The 19,773-nt window shown below is 41.3% G+C and overlaps 1 protein-coding gene across 1 annotated transcript in view; it reads right to left on the reverse strand.

Moving 5' to 3' along the window:
- Window positions 1–3,681: 3,681 nt before the first annotated feature.
- DENND2C (DENN domain containing 2C) overlaps window positions 3,682–19,773 on the reverse strand; it is a 97,470-nt gene continuing 81,378 nt past the window's right edge. The window contains exons 12-19 of the mRNA XM_075559655.1: window positions 19,330–19,470; window positions 18,704–18,852; window positions 17,589–17,766; window positions 13,954–13,995; window positions 12,425–12,530; window positions 7,439–7,675; window positions 7,108–7,194; window positions 3,682–5,440 (exon numbers count right to left, since the gene is read on the reverse strand). Of these exons, the coding sequence (XP_075415770.1) occupies window positions 5,409–5,440; window positions 7,108–7,194; window positions 7,439–7,675; window positions 12,425–12,530; window positions 13,954–13,995; window positions 17,589–17,766; window positions 18,704–18,852; window positions 19,330–19,470 (972 nt within the window). The 3' untranslated portion in view covers window positions 3,682–5,408. The remainder of the gene's footprint in view (window positions 5,441–7,107; window positions 7,195–7,438; window positions 7,676–12,424; window positions 12,531–13,953; window positions 13,996–17,588; window positions 17,767–18,703; window positions 18,853–19,329; window positions 19,471–19,773) is intronic.

Below are 19,773 nucleotides of genomic sequence, written 5' to 3' on the forward strand. Positions count from 1 at the left end.
TTCCAACACCTGAGCGACTCATCCACTGGACTATATCAGACAATGTTCTGTTAGTCATATGGTTTTCAGTGGCCAATGCTTTTCATAAGTGGATCATCAGGTTCTCCCCTTCCTAGTCTGGCAGCTTTCTGAAACAGCTACACCATGAAATTTGAAATACCAGTTGTCATTTGAAATACCACTGGCATAACTTCCAGCATCGCAGCAACACACAAACCACTGTAGTGTTACAAAATAACAAGGTCAGCTTGAGAAGACACAGCAACATATAATGAAATGTATTAAGACCTAGAGTTTGCAAATAAAAAGCAAGAATAAACTTGGCATTTCTTGAGCTGAAAGAACTGGGGTGGGGTAACTGTAAGTCTTGAATTGCAAGATTGGAGGAATCTATTGGCAAAATATTGAATGTGCCAGGAAGGAAAAAAGAAATCAGGAATGATGAAAGAGCTGGGATTTCTTTGGATGCTGATATAAAAAAATAAAAACCTTGAGAATCAAATCTACCTGAACATATAAACACCTGGTCACTATAAATATTGTACTGAATAAAGTTAATTTTCCACCATTTAAAAAAAAGCAGAAGGAACACACAGTTTACTAAAATGAGTTGGTCAACATTCAACCATTTCAGGAGATTTCATATAATAAAGAGTTATATGAGCTCCCAATAAAATGAGTAAAAAAGAATTGATTGTATCGAAGGTAGAAGGCCATGTTGCACCAGAGGCATTGGCAAAAAACATGGCTCCAGGAACTGACACAATACCAATTGAGATGTTCCAACAGATATAACATTGAAAACACTCCTTCGTCTATGCCAAGAAATTTGGAAGACAGGCATCTGGCCAGCTGACTGGAAGAGATCAACATTTGTAACCATTTCAAAGATAGGTTATACATAGAATGTAAAAATTATTGAACAACATTAGCACACAAGTAAAATTTTACTGACTTGAAAAATGGTTGCAGTAGCACATTGGCAATGAGCTTCTAGAAATCAAAATTGGACTCAGAAGAGGATGTGGCAAGAGGAATGTCATTGTTGCTGTCAGATAGATCTTGGCTGAAAACAGAGAATGTTTATACTTTATTGATTATGCAAAGGCAATTGCTTTCGCAGATCATAACAAACCCTGAGAAGAATGGGAATCCCAGAAGAGTTAACTGTGCTTATGTGGAACCTACACATAGGCCAAGATGCCGTCGTTGGAACAGAACAAGGGGGTCCTGCAGTCAGGAAAGGTGTCTGTCAGGGTTGCAACCTTTCAGCACATTTATTCAATCTGTATGCTGAGCAAATACTTCCAGAAACTGGACTAGAAGAACACAGCATTAGAATGGCAGGAAGTCTCGTTAACGACTGGCGGTTTGCACATGACAGCATTGCTGGGTCAAAGTGTAGAGGACCTGAAGCGCTTACTGATGAAGATCAAAGGCTACAGCCTAACAACACCATGGTAACTAAGGAAATATTGGATTTGTTAAGGATCTCATTTTACTGGGATCCACAGTAAGGACATGCCCATGGAAGCTTTTGCCGAGTGGTTGGCAGCTCCTACTCACCGTGTGTACAACAGAGCAAAGTGCTGCCCAGTCCCGCGCCATCTCCCTAATTGCTGCTAGGCTTGTTGCAGCCTTTGTCTATCTAGTTGAGCATATTTCTCTTCGCTGACCCTCTACTTTACCAAATACAATATCAACAGGGACCGCTCCCTCCTAATAGCATGTCCAAAGCATGTGAGATAAAGTCTTGCCATCCTTACTTTTATAGAGCATACTTCTTCCAAAACAGATTTGTTTGTTCTTCTGGAAGTTCATAGGATATTTTATAATCTTTACCTGTACTGTAATTTAAAGCCATCAATTCTTCAGCCTTCTTTATTGTCCAGTTTTTGCAATTGTGATAGTTAGGTTTATTGTGCCAACTTGGTCAATAAGAATATGTGCGATTAATCAGGTTACAGTTTGATTGGAGGGCAAAGATATAAATGGTCCACTCCCCCACCCCTCTCTTGCTCTCTGGTGATCTGCGAGTGTGCTGGAGCATGTGTGCTTCTGCTTTAGCTTTTTACTCTGCCTCAGCCTGTGAGCTACACTACCTGTGGGCGAGGCCAACCCATGGACATGTAGCTAGAGCTTGAGGCTCCTTGGAGACCTGCTTTGTCACACTGCTGGTGCATACATCGCTCGAGCTTGAGGCTGGTGAATCTTGTGGCCTTGCGTTGTTTGCATTCCATATCCCATCGAGGCCTGCTTTGCTAAGCTCCAAAGCTACTGTTGGTGATGCACCCTGCTGTTTGCTGCTTGCCTTGCCCCAGGAAGGACTCTGCTTGCCTTGCCCCAGGAAGGACTCTGCTGTGTGCTTCCTTGACCTTAGACCCGGCAGCCCACATGAGTTGAAAGACCTCCAGTATATTAACTGCTCCAGTGAAGAGTTGAACTGAGCCCTCTGTACTGCTGTGTGGACTAGTTAGCTGTTATATTCCTTCTTGCTGTATAAATCTCTCTCTCTGTATATATATAATGATTATATATTTATATATAATATGTTATATAAATATAATTATTTAGATATAATGATATTGATAAAAATAATCATAACTGTCATGGTTTTGTTTTTCTAGAGAACCCTGCCCAACACAGCAATACATATGAGGTATCTGGAAATACCATGGCACAGGTTGGGTATACTTTAGTCTCCAAGGCAAAAGACCTCTTTAAAGTGTTAAAAAGCAGCCACCTTATTAAAAAGTAGATTTTGACTCAGTATATCTAACGTGGAAATGCAGATTCTCACCATGCGGTTGAACTGGAATAAACCAGCTTGAAGCCATGGTTAGAAAACTAAGGACCCCTTGGTGGTTCAGTGGTTAAGAGCTTTTTTTCTCTTAAACCTGAGGGCAGTGGTTTGAATCCAGAAGCATTTTTCAGGAAAAAGAGGTGGCAATCTATTTCTGTATATAGGAATCTAAGATGATTACCTTGTTAACATTTAGATTCTGATTCAGTGTATCTGGGGCGGAAATGCAAATTCACAGCCAAGGTTTGAACCTAGTGAGTTATTTTGAAGCACTGTTCCTTACTATTAGTCAGATAAATGTGCTACCTATGCATTTAAGTGACGTGTAAGCTCCCTAGGCGGCACAGAGAGTTTGTGCTCAACTACTAACTTAAAGGTTGATGGTTCAAACCCACCAAGCACATTGCAGAAGATGTGCTTCCATTAAGATGAAAGCACCCCCCGCCCGGTGACATCCTATGACGTTCTAGTCTATATACACATGGGGCCACAAGTTGGAATTGACTTGATGGAAATTTTAAAATTTTAACAATTCATACACATTTTGTTACATCACTGATTACAATTCTTATAATGTAACATCAAGTATCCCACTGCCTCTGTTTCCTGTTTCCATTCATCTTTTCCTAATTCTTCTGAATTTTTCCTTGGGTTTGTTCTGCCCTTTTTTATAGCAAACGATTGGCTATTCTAAGGTGCGCCTACCTCTAGTGTGGCTGCTTCCTTTATAGACCTGGCTACTTTTTGTCTAAAACCTGAATCACGTGGGGAGTTCTTTCCAGACTTGAAGAGTGACCACGGACATAAGCTCAGGGGTGACATTATGAAAAAAAGCGAACGTAACTATATTTAAAGTTTTCCAGACAGCTGTGGGATTTTTATGTGTTTATTCTTTAAAAGATCTGTAAACAACATTTTATACAAATCTTGAGCAATTATCTTACAAACATGTCCAGAATTCATAACACTTTACAAGAACAAAATACAGTAAACCCAGGGAAGCAGCTGAAGTACAGGGATAAAGGCCTCCATGCTGTCACAAAGGTTTCCCCACAGAGGACTGCCCCACAGTAACCCCTCTTATCTCCATGTTATAGACACCCCCTCCTCCCAATTATAACTCATTTGGTCCCCCAGGGTGGAGTGTTACAGGAAACCACTGGGGAGGTATCTGGTAGGTGCCCCATTGAGATAAGCCACATTATAACAGTTTTAATAAGACGTGTTCAGTTCTGTTCCCTGGACCCACATCTGTTGGAATTATATTACACAGCACCACTCCTTACCAAGTGTCTGCTTCAGATTCATCCAAGCACACCTGAAAGCGTTATTACGACAATACTGTACAAGTCATTAAACTGTCGCACACCACACCTTTGCAGGGCTGAGGTTGAATAAATAATTTTTTTAATGCTATTTAAAACCATTAGCAGGGGTTGAATAAAACACACCGACATTTTCTGTAACATTTATCAATGAAAATTGCACCATCATTAACAAGTTTCTATTTGCAATGACTAATACTAGTTTATATATTAAGCTTATGGGTGATTTAGTGGTGTGTCCTCAGGAACTTCTTATAATTCCGAGTCCCATTTAATTTTAGCAAAAAGTCCACAATTCCAGGGGTACCAATGACAAGCGTTGTCTTAGTTAGACATTAGAGTTTGAAATACCTTATTCTCAGGGCTTGTGGGGTGGGGGTCTCTTTGGTATCCCTAAGCTTAACAGGAACTCTTTCAATAGCTAACTCTTACAGAGCTCCAATATCTACCAGCAGGACTAACCAACTTTGTGCACATACTATAACAGTCCTAGGGTCAATACCGACAGGCCCGTACAACTTTGGGCAGGTAATTTACCTCTGAGAATTCCAGTTTATTTATTAGTAAAATGAAGTTGACGTAAGGACTGAGTGAGATGACATACATACACTGCCCTGCATATGGCAGATAATGAAAAGAAATGGTAGTTCCCCTGTTGTTGAAAGGACATTTTCCTAGCAACTGTCGTTCCACAAAGTTTAATGTTGGCCTGTGAGGGACATGCTGCCCAACTGTGACATATGGTGGAGGAGGAGCGACACCTATTTCTATAAAGTACTCAAAACCCGTCCTCCCAAGTAGCTGCCAGATCAGTGAGATTCACGCAGCACAAAGAGCCCATGCAGTTCAAGCTGCCATGATATTTCAGGGAGGAGAATCATGTGTGGGACTAATGTTCTCCATTTCGGTCACGCTTCCCTAGCCCCTGATCTTGGAGCTCTTTTGAAAATGTCCCCCCACCCCCCACCGAGTCTTTCCTCTGAAGAAGACAAGTGCCTTCACAGATGTAGCACAAACATCCAATGGGCCTGATGTCAAACGGAAAAGGCCACTTCGAGAAATAAAAACAATGAAGGCAGAGTGGAGACAGCAGGGTTCTAGACCCTCCCTACAGTTTTCCAGTGATGACCGCAGCAGCAACCGGGCATCCTCCGAGAGCTGACTCACTTGAAACGTAAACTTCAAAGCGTGTGTGGAATACTTCAAGGCATACTAACTCTTGGAAACATTTTCTTTGGCACATTCTGCTTGATTTAAAGCAGAGACTGTCAGTCAAAATTTCATTTCTTCTGGAGAAATTTCATTTTATTTCCTAAAAGGATAAAGAAAAGATTATAATCTCATTAAGTAGTTTTTAATTACTGCAAGTTATATGGGGCAATGGATGAATAATTTAGTGACTCAGAATACCCATAAATCTGCTGAAATGACGCACTGCGACGTAAACCAGTTGCGGAAAAGCCCCAGGTGTCTAAAATTGTTATGGTAGAATCCTGATCAAAAGAGGGCATTTGCAGAACAAAATTTCAAATTCTCGTGATATCCAGATTTCTTGGGACCATGAAAATTGATGAACCCCTGAAACTACTACCCTGAGATAATCTTTAAACATTAACCCAAGGATATACCTGAAACACTAAAAAGAATGCACAAAGTTCAACAGAATTAGCCTAGGAGAGGCGCGTGATCATGCCAGGCAAGCGAATGGCGTGCGGGGCTAGAGCAGGGAGCTTTGTTTGAGGGAAACAGCCCCTGAACTTTCTGAAGCATACACTTGATCCCAACTTCTGAGAAAGAGACTTAATTTTCTCCGTAACACTTGGGAACTACCGTCATAGTTTCTAATCAGCCTATTTGAGATTAATAGTATTCAAATATATTGCTGACCTGACTATGTGAATTGCTTAGTATGGCCCTTCTAGCTATAGTCGTTAAAAGTCCCATCACATCACTGGGTAGGACTTTGCAAATATGAGGTGCTTGTACATAAAGGGGATTGGACAGCTTGCTAATTATGCAAATAAGGTGCATGGCACCCTTGAGGGGGTTAAGGACCATGAAAATCAGGTGTGTGAAACCCTGAGGGGAAAGGTTAGTTTTGCCATCCCACTAGGCTTTACATCTCAGAGGTGGAAGGAGGAATCTTACTATTATCAAGAAAGAACGGCCAGGAGTGGGGCATGATATCTGGACCCAAGAGTTTGCACAGAACCTCCTTGACATAGAAAACAGAGAACTGGGATACCAGAGAAATTACGGAAGCAGGCCCAGGAGAACTGAGAGACTGGCAATAAACTAGAGTGGTGGCTTCCAAGCCCAGAGTGGGAAAGCGGAATGCCTTCAGGTGAGAGACTTGTTGACAGGAGAAGGAGCCCCTGGGACCTAGTGAGCCTAAGTGTGCTGACCCACAGAGCTGGAGCCGAACGAATGTGGGAGACCTTCAAGGTTACTGGCAGAGTAGGCTGCCACTGGGTACTTCATTGGCAGACTAAAAGAGCTTTGTAGCACTTGCCAGAGCAGGGGAGAGGCCAAGGAGCCCCAGGGCTGAAAGACACTAAGGGTTAGAGAGGCAGGCCTGTGGGCAAGGCTGAGAAGACACCGTCTGGGTTGAAGAACTATGTCCTGCATTGTTTCTGATCCTGAATGATAACCCGCTACTTTCCTAATGAATCCCATAATCGTGAGTTTTGTCCACGAGTTTTGTGTGGGCATTGCAATGAATTATTGAATGCAGCAGTGTCATTGAAGGGTGGTTGGTATCAAAACTGGTGAAAAGGTTGGAGGGTGAACACATGTCTGACCTCCACCTAGTCAAAATCTGCCTTGGATGCAGGTAATACTCTATCTTCAGGAGGCCAGTTGCTACCCCGACACAGATGATTTTTTTACATAATTACAGATTGTTAAGGCTTCGTGATTGAAGTATGCTTTTAATATTTATCAGCCACTTTTATTCAACAAGAAAGTACAGCAACTCACCAAGGCTCCGCAAAATTCTATTCATCCCACTGGGCTCAGACTCAGGAATTGTTTCCAAATATTGAATAGCCCGGACCTCAAACAAACCTGTAAGGAAAACTCAGTTAGTAAATTTGCCTAACTCTCAAAAGCTTAGTTAGGTAGATAAGACTTGATGCTCATTACCAGTGTAATATTTCCATGGGCAAAATAATATTTTAAAATAAATATGGTTAATTCTCACAATAAGCAATTTACATTTTGAACCCTTGTGGCTATTACATTTTTAAATGTAAATTTCATAGTCCCAGGCACTTAAAAAGAGAGGGAGAATGTTCTGATGGAAACTGACCTTTCACCCCACTTTTCCGAAGCTCTCGGTCCTGGATGAATCCTGCAAACATCTGAGTCTCCATGAAGAGATCCAGGAAGTGGCGCACGCTTCGGGAGGTGTGGGACTTGCGGAATGGCTCCCTTTGGAATATGCGCTCCCCACGCTCGGTGACGGTCATGCTCAAAGAATAATGTCCCACCAGCTCCACAAAAAACCTGACAAATGCTTCTGACACCAGAGAGTTGAGCGTCACATCTGCATCAAGATGAAAATTTTTTTAAAAAAAGAAAGAAAGAAAAAAAAGAAATCTTCTAAGTTCTGGGTGCTTGAGAATACTACCTCTGGTTAGTAAATTCATGATTAAGAAGGTATACTGAGAATAGACCAAGGACTCCAAATTCTTAGCTTTCTCTCACTCTTTCCACGATTGAAGAAACATAAACGACTTATCCCCTTGGCCCTCATTGTCTTTCCACACATCCAAAATCAAAGCAAACTCACTGCCATTGAGTCAGTGCTGACTCATAGTCACCCTGTAGGACAGTACAATTTCCCCTGAGAGTTTCCTAGTCTGGAACTGTTATGGGATTAATAAGCCTTGTCTTTCTCCGGTGGGGAAGCTTGAGGTGTCAAACTGCTGAGCTGGTGGTGTGATCAGCGCACTGTGCAGCCACGGCACCACCGGGCTCCCCTGCCCACACTTTCACTAAATTAAGCAGTCGGCCGTGCATATCCACCATTTTACTGGAACTGCCACTCCAAAGGAGCCCAGTGGGAGCCAGCCAAATTCAGCTTTCCACCGTTATCCTCCTTTAAGCCCCACTGGTTGCACTGTGCAGCCGTCTTCTCATTGCTCATCTCCCACAACTCTCCGCTCCTCTCATTTCCCTGCCTTATGACCAAGCATCTGTTTCTCTGCTGCTTCTACTTCTTTCTCCGATGATATCCCACCACGTCCTCTGTTCAACACACCCTTTCCTTAAAGAGCTAATGGGCACAGAGTTAAAAGCTGGCTTTCTAAGGTGATAATTTCCAACCTTAAATTTCTAATCCTGAGATGGCCTCTCAATTCCTCTTCTACATTTCCAGGCGATCAGCATTTGGCTACCTGACTAGCACTTTGAATTTCATTTGTTTATAAGATACCATATGAGGCCTCTTTTGGAATCTTATACAATCTATATAGACTAGGTAACAACACATCTGAAACAGCATTCATTATAATGCACCACCCAATTAGTTTCGCTCTCAACTTTCCCATTTTACATAGCACTACAATTATGTCATAATAAATGACTACTGAATGCTTAAAATAGGCCAGCCAGGTAGGACAGTTTTCAGTAAGCTGTACCCCCGTAAAGAGTTGAATTGGCAAAAGTTGTGTGATTTACAATGAAACAACAATGGAGTAGCTGCGGAGGCTGCTTATGTACAACCAACCATCTCATGGGATTTGGTTCCTTGTTTGAAGTTTGGGTCATGGTTTCATGGGACATTCCCACTGACTAGCCTACAAACGGGTTTGACGCTCTTGAGTTGATGGAGAGGGCCTGGGTCCTCAATGTTTGCAAGCAGCTTGCCGTCAGCCAGCCCCTGCTGTCTGTTCCCGTGGAGCGCTGGCAGAGGGCTCGCTCTGCTCCGAGGCTGGTGATGTATCCTTCTGTTGTACGGTGCTGCTGTGAGTTGGAACCTAGTGGAGGGCACCTAACAACACAAGGCCCCGGGGTTCTTAACTAGTACCTTACTTGAAAACGCACTGCCTCCCAGGTCCCAGGCTCAAATCTCAGATCTGGTTCAAAGTCCTCCTTTTTGTTCCATAACCGTATGATTTACCTCTCCCCTCACCCAAATATCTCTGGCTTTTCCCCATGGACTCCACCTTGCACATGGAAGCAGGGAACCACATTTAACCACAGTTCTACCATGAAACAGGTATATAAAAATGGGTAGCTCATACTTGCCTCTTCTGGCTTCTCCTATATTTTTATTCCAATCTTGGTGTTTATTATATTTTGTTCAACCCAACCCTGCTTTCTCCTCACTATTCCACCTAACCTGCACTTATCAAGGTCTCCAAGCTCCCGAGTATCAAATCCAATGGCTCATTCTTCATCTAAGTGATCTCCTTACAAAAACAGACACAGATGGTTACTTTTTCCTTTTGAAACACTTCCTTCACCCCAGCTTCTGTAATATGACACACTTTTGTTTTTTCCTACTTCACTAGCTGCTCCTTTTAATCTCCCTTTTTGAATCTCTCTTTCCTCCCCAAACTCCAAATGTTGGAAACTACACCATAGGCAAATAATGCATGGCTCAATCCTTAAATCCGTTTGTTTTTTTCTAATTGGTACTCACTTACTTGGGTCATCATATTGAGATCCATAACTTTAAGTAGCAACCCAAGTAACCCGAATATGCCCTCGGAACAGCACATTCACGTATATAAACACCTACTTGACGAGATTCCAATCGGGTGTCTTCTAGGTACTGGTCATCCAATAAACATTTTAAACTTAATTTACAAAACTAAACGTTTTTTTAAACTAAACTTTTAATTGTCTTCCTAAACCTGGTCATTCTCTTATGTTCCCAGCAGTATATACTCTTCATGTAAAATAGGAATTGATTAATAATATCTATTTTAATAAGGCTATTCCTAGGGTAAATACATTTAAGGGCTTAGCCCAATGCTTGGTAAATAATTGATAAATATTATTATTCAACTATTCATTCAACAAACACTGTACCTTGATGCCTGTGTAAATAATCTCATCTGGGAGTAGGTGGTCTGTTATCAGTCAGTGAGACAGAATTAGTGTTTTAAGTTCATCTCTTTTGAGACATAAAAGAGATTAAACAAGTGAGCAGAGAAGAGATGGGGGAACACAAATGCCAAGGTACAAGATCACCCCAAAGCCAAAGCTCAATGAGACAAGGACCTTCCTCCAGAGCTGAACGGGAACCTCCCAGAGTGTGCACGGGAATTAAGGCTTGTAGCCTTCTAGAGCTTGACAAAGTTAGATTTCTGTTTGTGGAAGCCACTCCCTTGTGGTCTTTGTGATAGCAGTACTGGATAACTAAAACAAATACCTCCTGAGTACCTGCGCACCAAACGTTTATTTTAATACTGGTTATAGTATTTGGAATAAAAAAACAAAACAAAGTGAGCATCCTCACAAAACCTGCATTCTGCTTCATCATGAGGGGGTACCCAAAAAACTGGAATAAAGCTCCGCTAGGTGGAGCTTTTGTAGTACATAATTTTCCGTCTAGGCAAGCATGGAGCAGCTCGCTCGGTGAGTGCACCCAGTGGCGTCACTGGGAAGGTTGTCTCTGGTCACAGTGAATTTTTTTTAACAGCAGCTTTGCTCGAACCTTGTTTTGTTGATGGCTGACTTAAGAGAACAGCATGCTGCTGTAAAATTTTGTTTGCTGCTTGTGAAAAATACCACAGAAACCGTGGTGATGCTGAACACAGCTTACAAGGACAACGCTATGGGTATGGGTGGTTTTCTCATTTCAAAAAAAGGTGAAGTGTTGATTGATGACACACCTCATTCTGGATGTCGGTCAACTTCCCGAGTGGATGAAAATGTCGACAAAATCCATGCACTTGTGCTGGAAGACCAACAACGGAACGCTGAAGAGACGGGGAAGTTATGTAGACTATCTTGGAGCTCCGTTCAGCGAATTTTAACGGAAGATTTGGGGATGAGATGGGTTGCTGTAAAATTTGTGCCTCGATTTCTGACTGACCAGGAAAAAGAGCATTGAGTGGAAACATGTGCTTTGAAAGAACAGCTCCAAAGCGACACAGACTTTTCCCCCCAAGGTCATTGCTGGTGAGAGACATGGTGCTATTCTTAGGACCCTGAAATCAAACATCAATCAAGCCAGTGGAAGACACCATCATCACCTCTCCCCACAAAAAGCTCGTCAAGCGAAATCAAAGATCCAGGTGATGCTCATTTGGTTTTGTTTGTTTTTTTTGATGTGAGGGGGATAGTGCATTTGGAGTTTGTTCCACACCAGGTCCGATTGTTCATCAAGTTTTCTATGTAGGGGTTCTGAAATGATTGCACAACAGTGTGCTACTAAAAGGCCTGATTTATGGCAGAGCATGACAATGCACATGCTCACGCAGCCATCTCAGTGTGCCAGTTTTTGACACGAAACAGCATGCCTCTCTTGCCCCAGGCACCTTACTCTCCTGCCCTCTCTCCATGTGACTTCTTTTTGTTACTGCAAATGGAGAGGGACATGAAAGGAATTTGACGACGTAGAAGAGGTGAAGGAACAAACGAGGGAGGTGCTGTCAGCCATCCAAACAGATGAGATTGAAAAACGTTTCCAAGAATGGAATCTCATACTTGACAAATGTATTAAGTGTAATGGAGAGTTCTTTGAAGGTGATAAGGTTGTTTTGTAAAAATATTTAAATGCACAGCTTTTTTTGGGGGGAGGAGTCCTATTTTGTGGGGCACCCCCTCATATGGTAGCATGAACCATGAAGAAAAATAGGGCACACCAGGAGGATAGGGCATGCTGGCGTACAATTTTAAACAGAGGTCAGCAAAGGGCTCCCTTGGACGGCCACAGCTGCTAGTGGATCTGAAGGAGGAAAGCACAGAAGCTAGGTGGATGGCTTCTGGGGGAAGAGCAGTCCATAACTGGAACCGAAAAACACAAAAGGTTCTGCAATAGAAGAGGAGCTGGAATATTTGACCTTTAACAAGGAAGCTGGTTATGCAACTTCTGAGGGAGCCTTGGTGGCCTAGTAGTTACGAGGTGGGCTACGTAAGATCTGCAGGGCTGGCAGTTGGAAACCACCAGCTGCTCCTTGGGAGAAAGACAAGGTTTTCTACACCGTACCCTGTGCTATAGGGTCGTCATGAGTCAGTAACCTAAACATTAAAAAATACACATTCATATATATTTTTTGCTATTCAATCCTGTAAACATTTATAGCTTTGACCCGGAGTCCCTAGTTAGCTATCTCACCATGTGAAAAATTCTGCTCCTGAGTCAAGATTTCATTTCGTTCTTCCAAAATTTGTATCAGGGCAGCTTGGAGTTTAGGTGGTAGAATTTCTTCTTCATCAGATACCTTAGGAGAAGAAATTGAAATTTCCTATGAGTTTGAGGAAGAAAATCTCACCATGAATTACATAGGTCCCCAAATTCCAAGGAGGCTTTGTATATATTTTGCCTAACGAATCAGCCCAAAGTTTCCTTTCCTATGCTAAACAGAATACATGATGTTCATGGATGTACATTTTAATCATGAATATGAAAAAAGTAAATATACTTTATAAACTTTTCTAGGTCTTAAACCCAGCAGTATTAGTAAGTAGCACTTTTCCTCAAAATATCTCTCAAGAACTCTCATGCTATATTGCAAAGGTCAATTCCAAATAAATGTCTCCAATGTGGTGAGCTCACTGGTGTTTTTAAAGCATTTTATTGATACTCAATCCACATCACACAATTCAATAGTTCAATCATATCAAGAAGAGGTGTACAATCATTACCACAAGCAGTTTTAGAACACTTTCCTCACCCCCACCATGGCTAAATCATTTAAACATGATTTGTGTAATCATCATCTGTTGTAATGCTCCCTCCACCCCTTCCCTATTACTGGTTCTTAAACTGAGACAGTCTTAGGGTATCCTGTCCCCACCTGTTTCAGAGCTTAGGAGCCATTTACAGTTTACATGGTTGTTCTATGAAGGGCTTTGAACTCTGAATTCTAGTTCAATGCTCTGTTGAGAATTATCATGTCCTGCCCAGTCACTGAAATCAGAATCTACATTTTAACAAGATCCCCAAATCTATAAAGAGCTAAAATAATGGGATCCCCAACAACGTGGGGATCCTGTGAAAATGCAGATTCTGGTTCGGTGTATCTGGCTGGCTAGTCACATTATGGGGACAGGAGGGTGAAACAAACAAACCAGTTTGAACCCTCTTTGCAGTCCTCCCTGCTATTGCAGCATCTAGGATAAATGACCGTTTTCTTACCTTTTGCCCCCATTACACCTTACACCCAGTATAGTAATATTAATTTCCATTCTACCTTTCTAAATATTTCTACGTTTATTGCTTATGTCCATCTGTCTACCACCCTGTATTATATAATAACGCCTTAGGGTTCAAACTGTTTCTATCAAATCTTTAGATTCCAACTGCCTGTCAGAGTAAATACAAGAAAATAGGTGTTTAGTTAATGGTTGCTAAACTTAATGAAATTAGAAGTGTATAAATCAACTAATCTGGATTTGAAGGGAGGGTCACCTCTTTTGAGAATGAGGTTTATTGCTTCCTTCTTCCTTCTTTGGGTTGGACAGTTATAAACCCAACCCCAAATTTTCAGGTCAGTCTTGTGTAATTGGCCTCAGTGTCAACTCAAGCATAGGTGGAAGCTTGTGTGAGTCATCTTCTCTAAGTACTTTCACATATTTTCTGGCCAATTATCTAGGGAGACTTTTATCCCTGAACATTATGGAATCCTGTCCTTTGTCACTCACCTCCTGTAAGAACTTGTCTGCACAGAGATCAACTATCAGCACCTGTGGGATAAAGGAACCAGGCAAGTTAAACTGCTAGACCAGGAATGGAGTCTTGATTCTGTTAACGAGAAGGTTTTACAATGAACTCAAAAAACTGTAGTCATTTAGGAATTTGTTGGTCTTCAGGGTGCTAACAAACACCTCCCCATTTCAAATGTTTCTCATGCTTTCAAAAAATATTTGTTTAACTTAAAAAAAAAGCATTTAAAAGCTGATACATCAACAAATATATTTTAAGTGAAAAAACTGATGGTACACACATCTATAAATTAAAAGAAACTTTAAAATCAAATGTAATGTATGGATTTTATTTTCGTCAAACTTCAATATCAAAGCGTTGCAAATTTATAAGGTAAATGGTAATTTGAACACTGGATCTTGCTTATGTTAAGAAATTACTGCTAAATGCTTTAGGTATTATAATAGTAGTATTGTACTTATGTTTAAAATATCATAGTATTAGAGGAGAGACACAGGTACAGATAAAGACAGGCCCTAAGTTGATATGTACTAAGAAACAGTGACGGGCACTTAAGGGTTCGTTTTATTGCTGTCAAATCTATCCCGGCTCACGGCAACCCTATCTAGGACAGAGTGGGACTGCCATCGAACTCCCGAGATGTGTAACTCTTTAGGGACCAGCTCGCCTTATCTTTCTCTTGTGGACTAAGGGTGGGTTTGGAGTGCTGACCTCCATCATGCCACTCAATGTGCAGCCCACCAGGGCTCTTTCTAAAATCATAGCAACCTGTATTTAACAAAAATATCATAACGTGAATTATGGCTTCTCAATTTTCTTCCATAGAGATCCATACCCTCTTGAAAGTGGCATTCCCAGCTCTTTAACCCATCTCTTTGACCCTTCACTGAAAAATTCTGCATTCTTCAATTTGTCCCACATTAAAATGTCAGTTTGGCATCCTCCAGGGATACTCAAAGAACTCTGAAATATTCTTTAAGCTTTGGGAACAAATAGAAGTCTGATAGGGTAGCATCGAAGCTGTAGAGTAGATGAAGTCAAATTTTTCAGCAAAATTCTGTGGAACAGTCCTTGCGACCCTTGCAGAATATGCAGACCACCACCAGTAGGGAGTACTAAAAGTAAAGATGCCAGGAGACAGTGCCGGAGAGGACCTTCATAAAGGTAATGTAAAGAAAACCTAAGCATTTAGTTCACGAAATCATGAGGTCTAAAGGAAAAGTTCAAGACCACATTCAAATTAAGAACATCTATGACTGAAAAGCATCATTTTGAAAAGTGCACTTGAAAGCCACAGAAAATGCACTGGCATTCGGAATATTAAAAAGACAAATTACAAATTAATAATAAGCTAGCAATTCAGTAGGAAGCTGGAGAATACCTTTTACACGGTGATATTCAAATTACCAATAAACACATAGGAAAGATGCTCAAGCTCCACAGTCACCAAGGAATGAAAATCAAACCACAGGGGGCACACCATGCACATACCAGATTGGCTAACTCACACAAACTGATGAGAACACCTGATGGCAAGGACGCTCGACAGCACGGACTCCCACACCACTAGAGGGAGCTGATACTGGCACTATTACTTTAGCAAACAGCTAGACTTTACCTAAGGTTGAAAATATGCTCACACCGAGACACCGGATAGGGAAAGATATGACAAAATAACAATTTATAAATTATCAAGGGTTCACGAGGGAGGGGGAGCGGGGAGGGGAGGGAAAAAAGAGGACTTCATGCAAAGGGCTTAAGTGGAGAGCAAATGCTTTGAAAATGATTAGGGCAAAGAATGTACAAATGTGCTTTATACAATTGATGTATGTATGGATTGTGATAGGAGTTGTATGATTCCCTTATAAAAGGTTTAAAAAAAAAAAGAAAATATGCTGACACCATGACCCAGCAATTCTACCTTCTAATATACTCATCGAATTGCATACACACACATATCAAGAGCCATGTGCAACACTATTCACATCAGCATTATTGCCATAACCCTAAACATGTCCAATTACCATCAATTATTGAGCAGGTAAATGAATCAACTGTGGTAGTCTCAGTGGAATGCACAAACGAGTGTTACACAATATGGTGAACCTTATTGACACAGTGTTGAGCAAAAGCATCCTGATTTAAATGATATATGTGGTATGCCTTAATTTATATAGACCTTAAAATCAGGCAACACGGGGGGTGGGGAAGGGAACACTGATTAGGAGTGCACGATGGGGCTTCTGGAGTGCTGTCAAGTTCGCGTCTCACTCCTCAGCCGGGGGCACGAGGGCTCACTTTGAGATAATTCACTGAGTTCCACATTTTATTTTGAACATCTACCTGTATGTGGATTTTATGTGAAACGATTTCATTGAATTGTTGTTCTGTTCTTCTTAAAACAGATAATACATACACCCTTTATAAGTAATACACGAATGAGGCCATCTATTGTAAATAGGATAGAAAGTTAGGTTGTCATAGTATTTTTCTCACTAATAAAAAGGCGGTAACATGGCATCTTAATTGTGTTAATTACTGGCCACTCTGTCCTATGAAAGATGTGTTTTCATTTGTCAGCACACCAATACTGTACAAAAGTCAGAGTAATTTTTTCTACTAACAATAATTTTCTACACAGCTACAAATACTGACAAATTCTGATGGCCAAAGTTTCTAGTATTCCACCAACTGAACATGCTATACTCTCCTTTCTCCCTCACTTTGACTTTTCCTTCTAATTTTTTACTGTTCTGAATAATTTTCATCCAGTATTCTCATGCATATTGAGCTGTATCATTCTTTTAGATTATTTTCCAGGGTTATACCCCCAGAAGTAAAAATCATAGGTCAAAGAACACTTAATAAGTGTCCATTATGTCCACAACCATAGCAAAAGCTTGCAAGGTAGTCATGATCACTCATCATTACATAGCTACCAGATTTTCCTATTACACAAGTACCAAATTACATCATTACATAACTGTCACACCACTCAGAATCAGGGCCACGCCAAGTCGACACAGGACTCTAACCAGCACAACCAGCACTACTCTTGCTTCACACCTCACTTTCACACAGTAACCTTCTGGTACTGCCAGACTTCAGTCATACTGATGGTAGATTTTGCACTATGGTCTCCAATGTGAAATTGTCAGGTAACAAATAAAGGGGATGAAGTGCTTTCCAGTTTTACAGATAAAGAAACCAAGGCTCAAAAAGGTGAAGCAAGTTGCTCAGGGTCACAATGCTAGTTGGTACAGAGCCAAGAATTGAACCTAAACCAGTCCAACTCTGAAGCCTACGCTCTGTCACCTGTCACATGCTACTTGCACGGCACGAACTGTCAACTTGCTTTCTTCTTTTACCATCCCCTGGCCAGGGTGAAATATCTGTATTTTGAGAAAACACATGCACTGCTAAAAGGGGTTGCTCATCGTTAATTGAACTCTTTCCTAACAAAGGGCGGCAGATTTCCCATGTTGACAAATTTTGATGGTAACCTTTGGAGAAATCAGGCATTCAACTTTGAGAAGTCACTTTTCAGGTGTGACTGTGCTGTAAAACCACTCAACCCCCACTGTGCTATAGAGTGCCATTTCTCTCATCTCACCTCTTCGATGGGTAGGTCGTGAAGCTGTGATAAGGAGCAAGACAGGATTCCAATCAGGAACGGCGTTGGGGAGCACACAATGTCGATCATAGACACGGGCAGGACGGGGATGTAGGTGTGCTGCCACGTGAACGGATACAGGGTGGCTACCACGGCATGACCGCACTTGGACAAGGTGCTAGCGAGGGAGACAGACGGTGTCACACAGAGCAGAGCACACGCAAGGTCTTTTAAATGGACGTTTCAAGAAAATTATAAATCAGTACCTGTTAACGATCACAGATGAACAACTCTGTGATGACACATTACCTATTTTTTTAGTACTATATATTTTCAATGCCTTTAGTATGCCCTTTAACATTGAAAATTTTTATTCAATTTTTGTTGTGTTCATTGCTTTTTAGCATACTTTAATTAAAAAAATCTTTAAATGTTTAATTTCAGTTAAGTTCTTTCACACAATTTATCATAGTAAAAATCTAGGGGTACTTGGAATAAGCAATATCAGTTTTTAAGAACAGTACTCCAGGAGGGTGGAGAGGTGGGGTAGAGAGGGGGAACCAATTACAAGGATCTACATATAACCTCCTCCCTGGGGGACGGACAACAGAAAAGTGGGTGAAGGGAGATGTCAGACAGTATAAGATATGACAAAATAATAATTTACAATTTATCAAGGGTTCAGGAGGGAGAGAGGAATGGGGGAAATGAGAGAGAGGGGGGAAATGAGGAGCTGATGCCAGGGGCTTAAGTGGAGAGCAAATGTTTTGAGAATAATGAGGGTAATGAATGTACAAATGTGCTTTATACAATTGATGAATGTATGGATTGTGATAAGAGTTGTATGAGCCCCAGTAAAATGATTTAAAGAAAAGAAAGCAAAAAAAAAAAAAAAACAACAACAACAGTACTTTAAGCAGAATGCATTTTGAAAAGTAAATTTCTTGTGCTTCAAAAGACTCGCTACTGCAGTCTAATGCTTTTGGGTTATTTATTATTTGGGGTTATCCACGCCATTATTCTACTTTATTGAGAGACTGACGCTACATTTTAAAAATGGGTCCCCAAACAAGTACACCACCAGCAGGAAGTGCAACACCCCACATATTTCTCACCTTAGGCTGTTGGCAACAAAGATGACTCGCCGCTCCAGAAGGAGAGAGGCACAGACCCGGATGAGATGGCACACACTTAGGCACTTAAAGAGACATTCGAAATCAACATGTTCCAATCGTGAATCCAGAGGACGGCAGAGTTCAATTGACTGAAAGGAAAGAAGAGCTCGAATCAGGGAGGCAAAAGTTGAAAAAAAAATCTGATGACAATACTAATGGATCCTGTCAATTTTTGCTCTAAGAGAAATATAAGAAATAGGGTTTGTTAAAAAGAGTTCATGAAGCTACCTACCTGATTCCCCAAACCCATGACTTCTTGTTCTGCTACAAATTTCAGCTAAAACCTTTTATCCCATGGGTCAATGGTGAGTATATTCTTCACTTACCAAACCCAACCCATCATTCCACGGGTAGTCAATCAATGTAAACCAGAGTCTCAGATCAACTGGCTCACAGACCAACTGGGTGTTTCTGTAGTGCTTGGTGGGATAAAACCATATTCTTCACTTTGTGGAAAAGAGGAGAAATGTTCGGAATGCTTCTGGAACTCTGCCTATAAGTATGCTTTGATGGAATCTACTTGCCTTTGGGAGGCTGTTAACCCTTTTCAAAGTCTACTAACTTACCCCATCTCCTGCCCCCGGGAGGTAGCTTTTAACCGTGATGGTGCGTCCAGGAGCTGGGAAAGGAGCTTCCATGACACTTCGCATGAACGGGTGAACCAGGGCTGGGGACATTTCTCGTCTCTTTTCTACTTCATCCAGAATCTGCATGGCCAAAATATGTTATTTTATAAGAGTGCAGAAATACCAAAGAATGCCATTAAAGGAACTGCTTATAGGTTGCATGCTCAAATTTGCAAATAATGGGATTTAACAGAGATAAATTTCTGAAAGCAACAAACACTCGTTTTAGGAGAGACGACACTTTTCATTTCTTTAAGAAGTTGAGACATACATGGTGTCAGAGCAAGTGGCGCTGATAGTAACCTCCTGCAATGTAATATCCTGGAGAGGAGTGGAGAGGGAAGGGAGGAGAGAAGCACCGGAGAGCCAGACATGCAGACATGC

The sequence above is a fragment of the Tenrec ecaudatus genome, chromosome 1 (genome assembly GCF_050624435.1).
Source record: "Tenrec ecaudatus isolate mTenEca1 chromosome 1, mTenEca1.hap1, whole genome shotgun sequence".
NCBI lineage: Eukaryota > Metazoa > Chordata > Mammalia > Afrosoricida > Tenrecidae > Tenrec > Tenrec ecaudatus.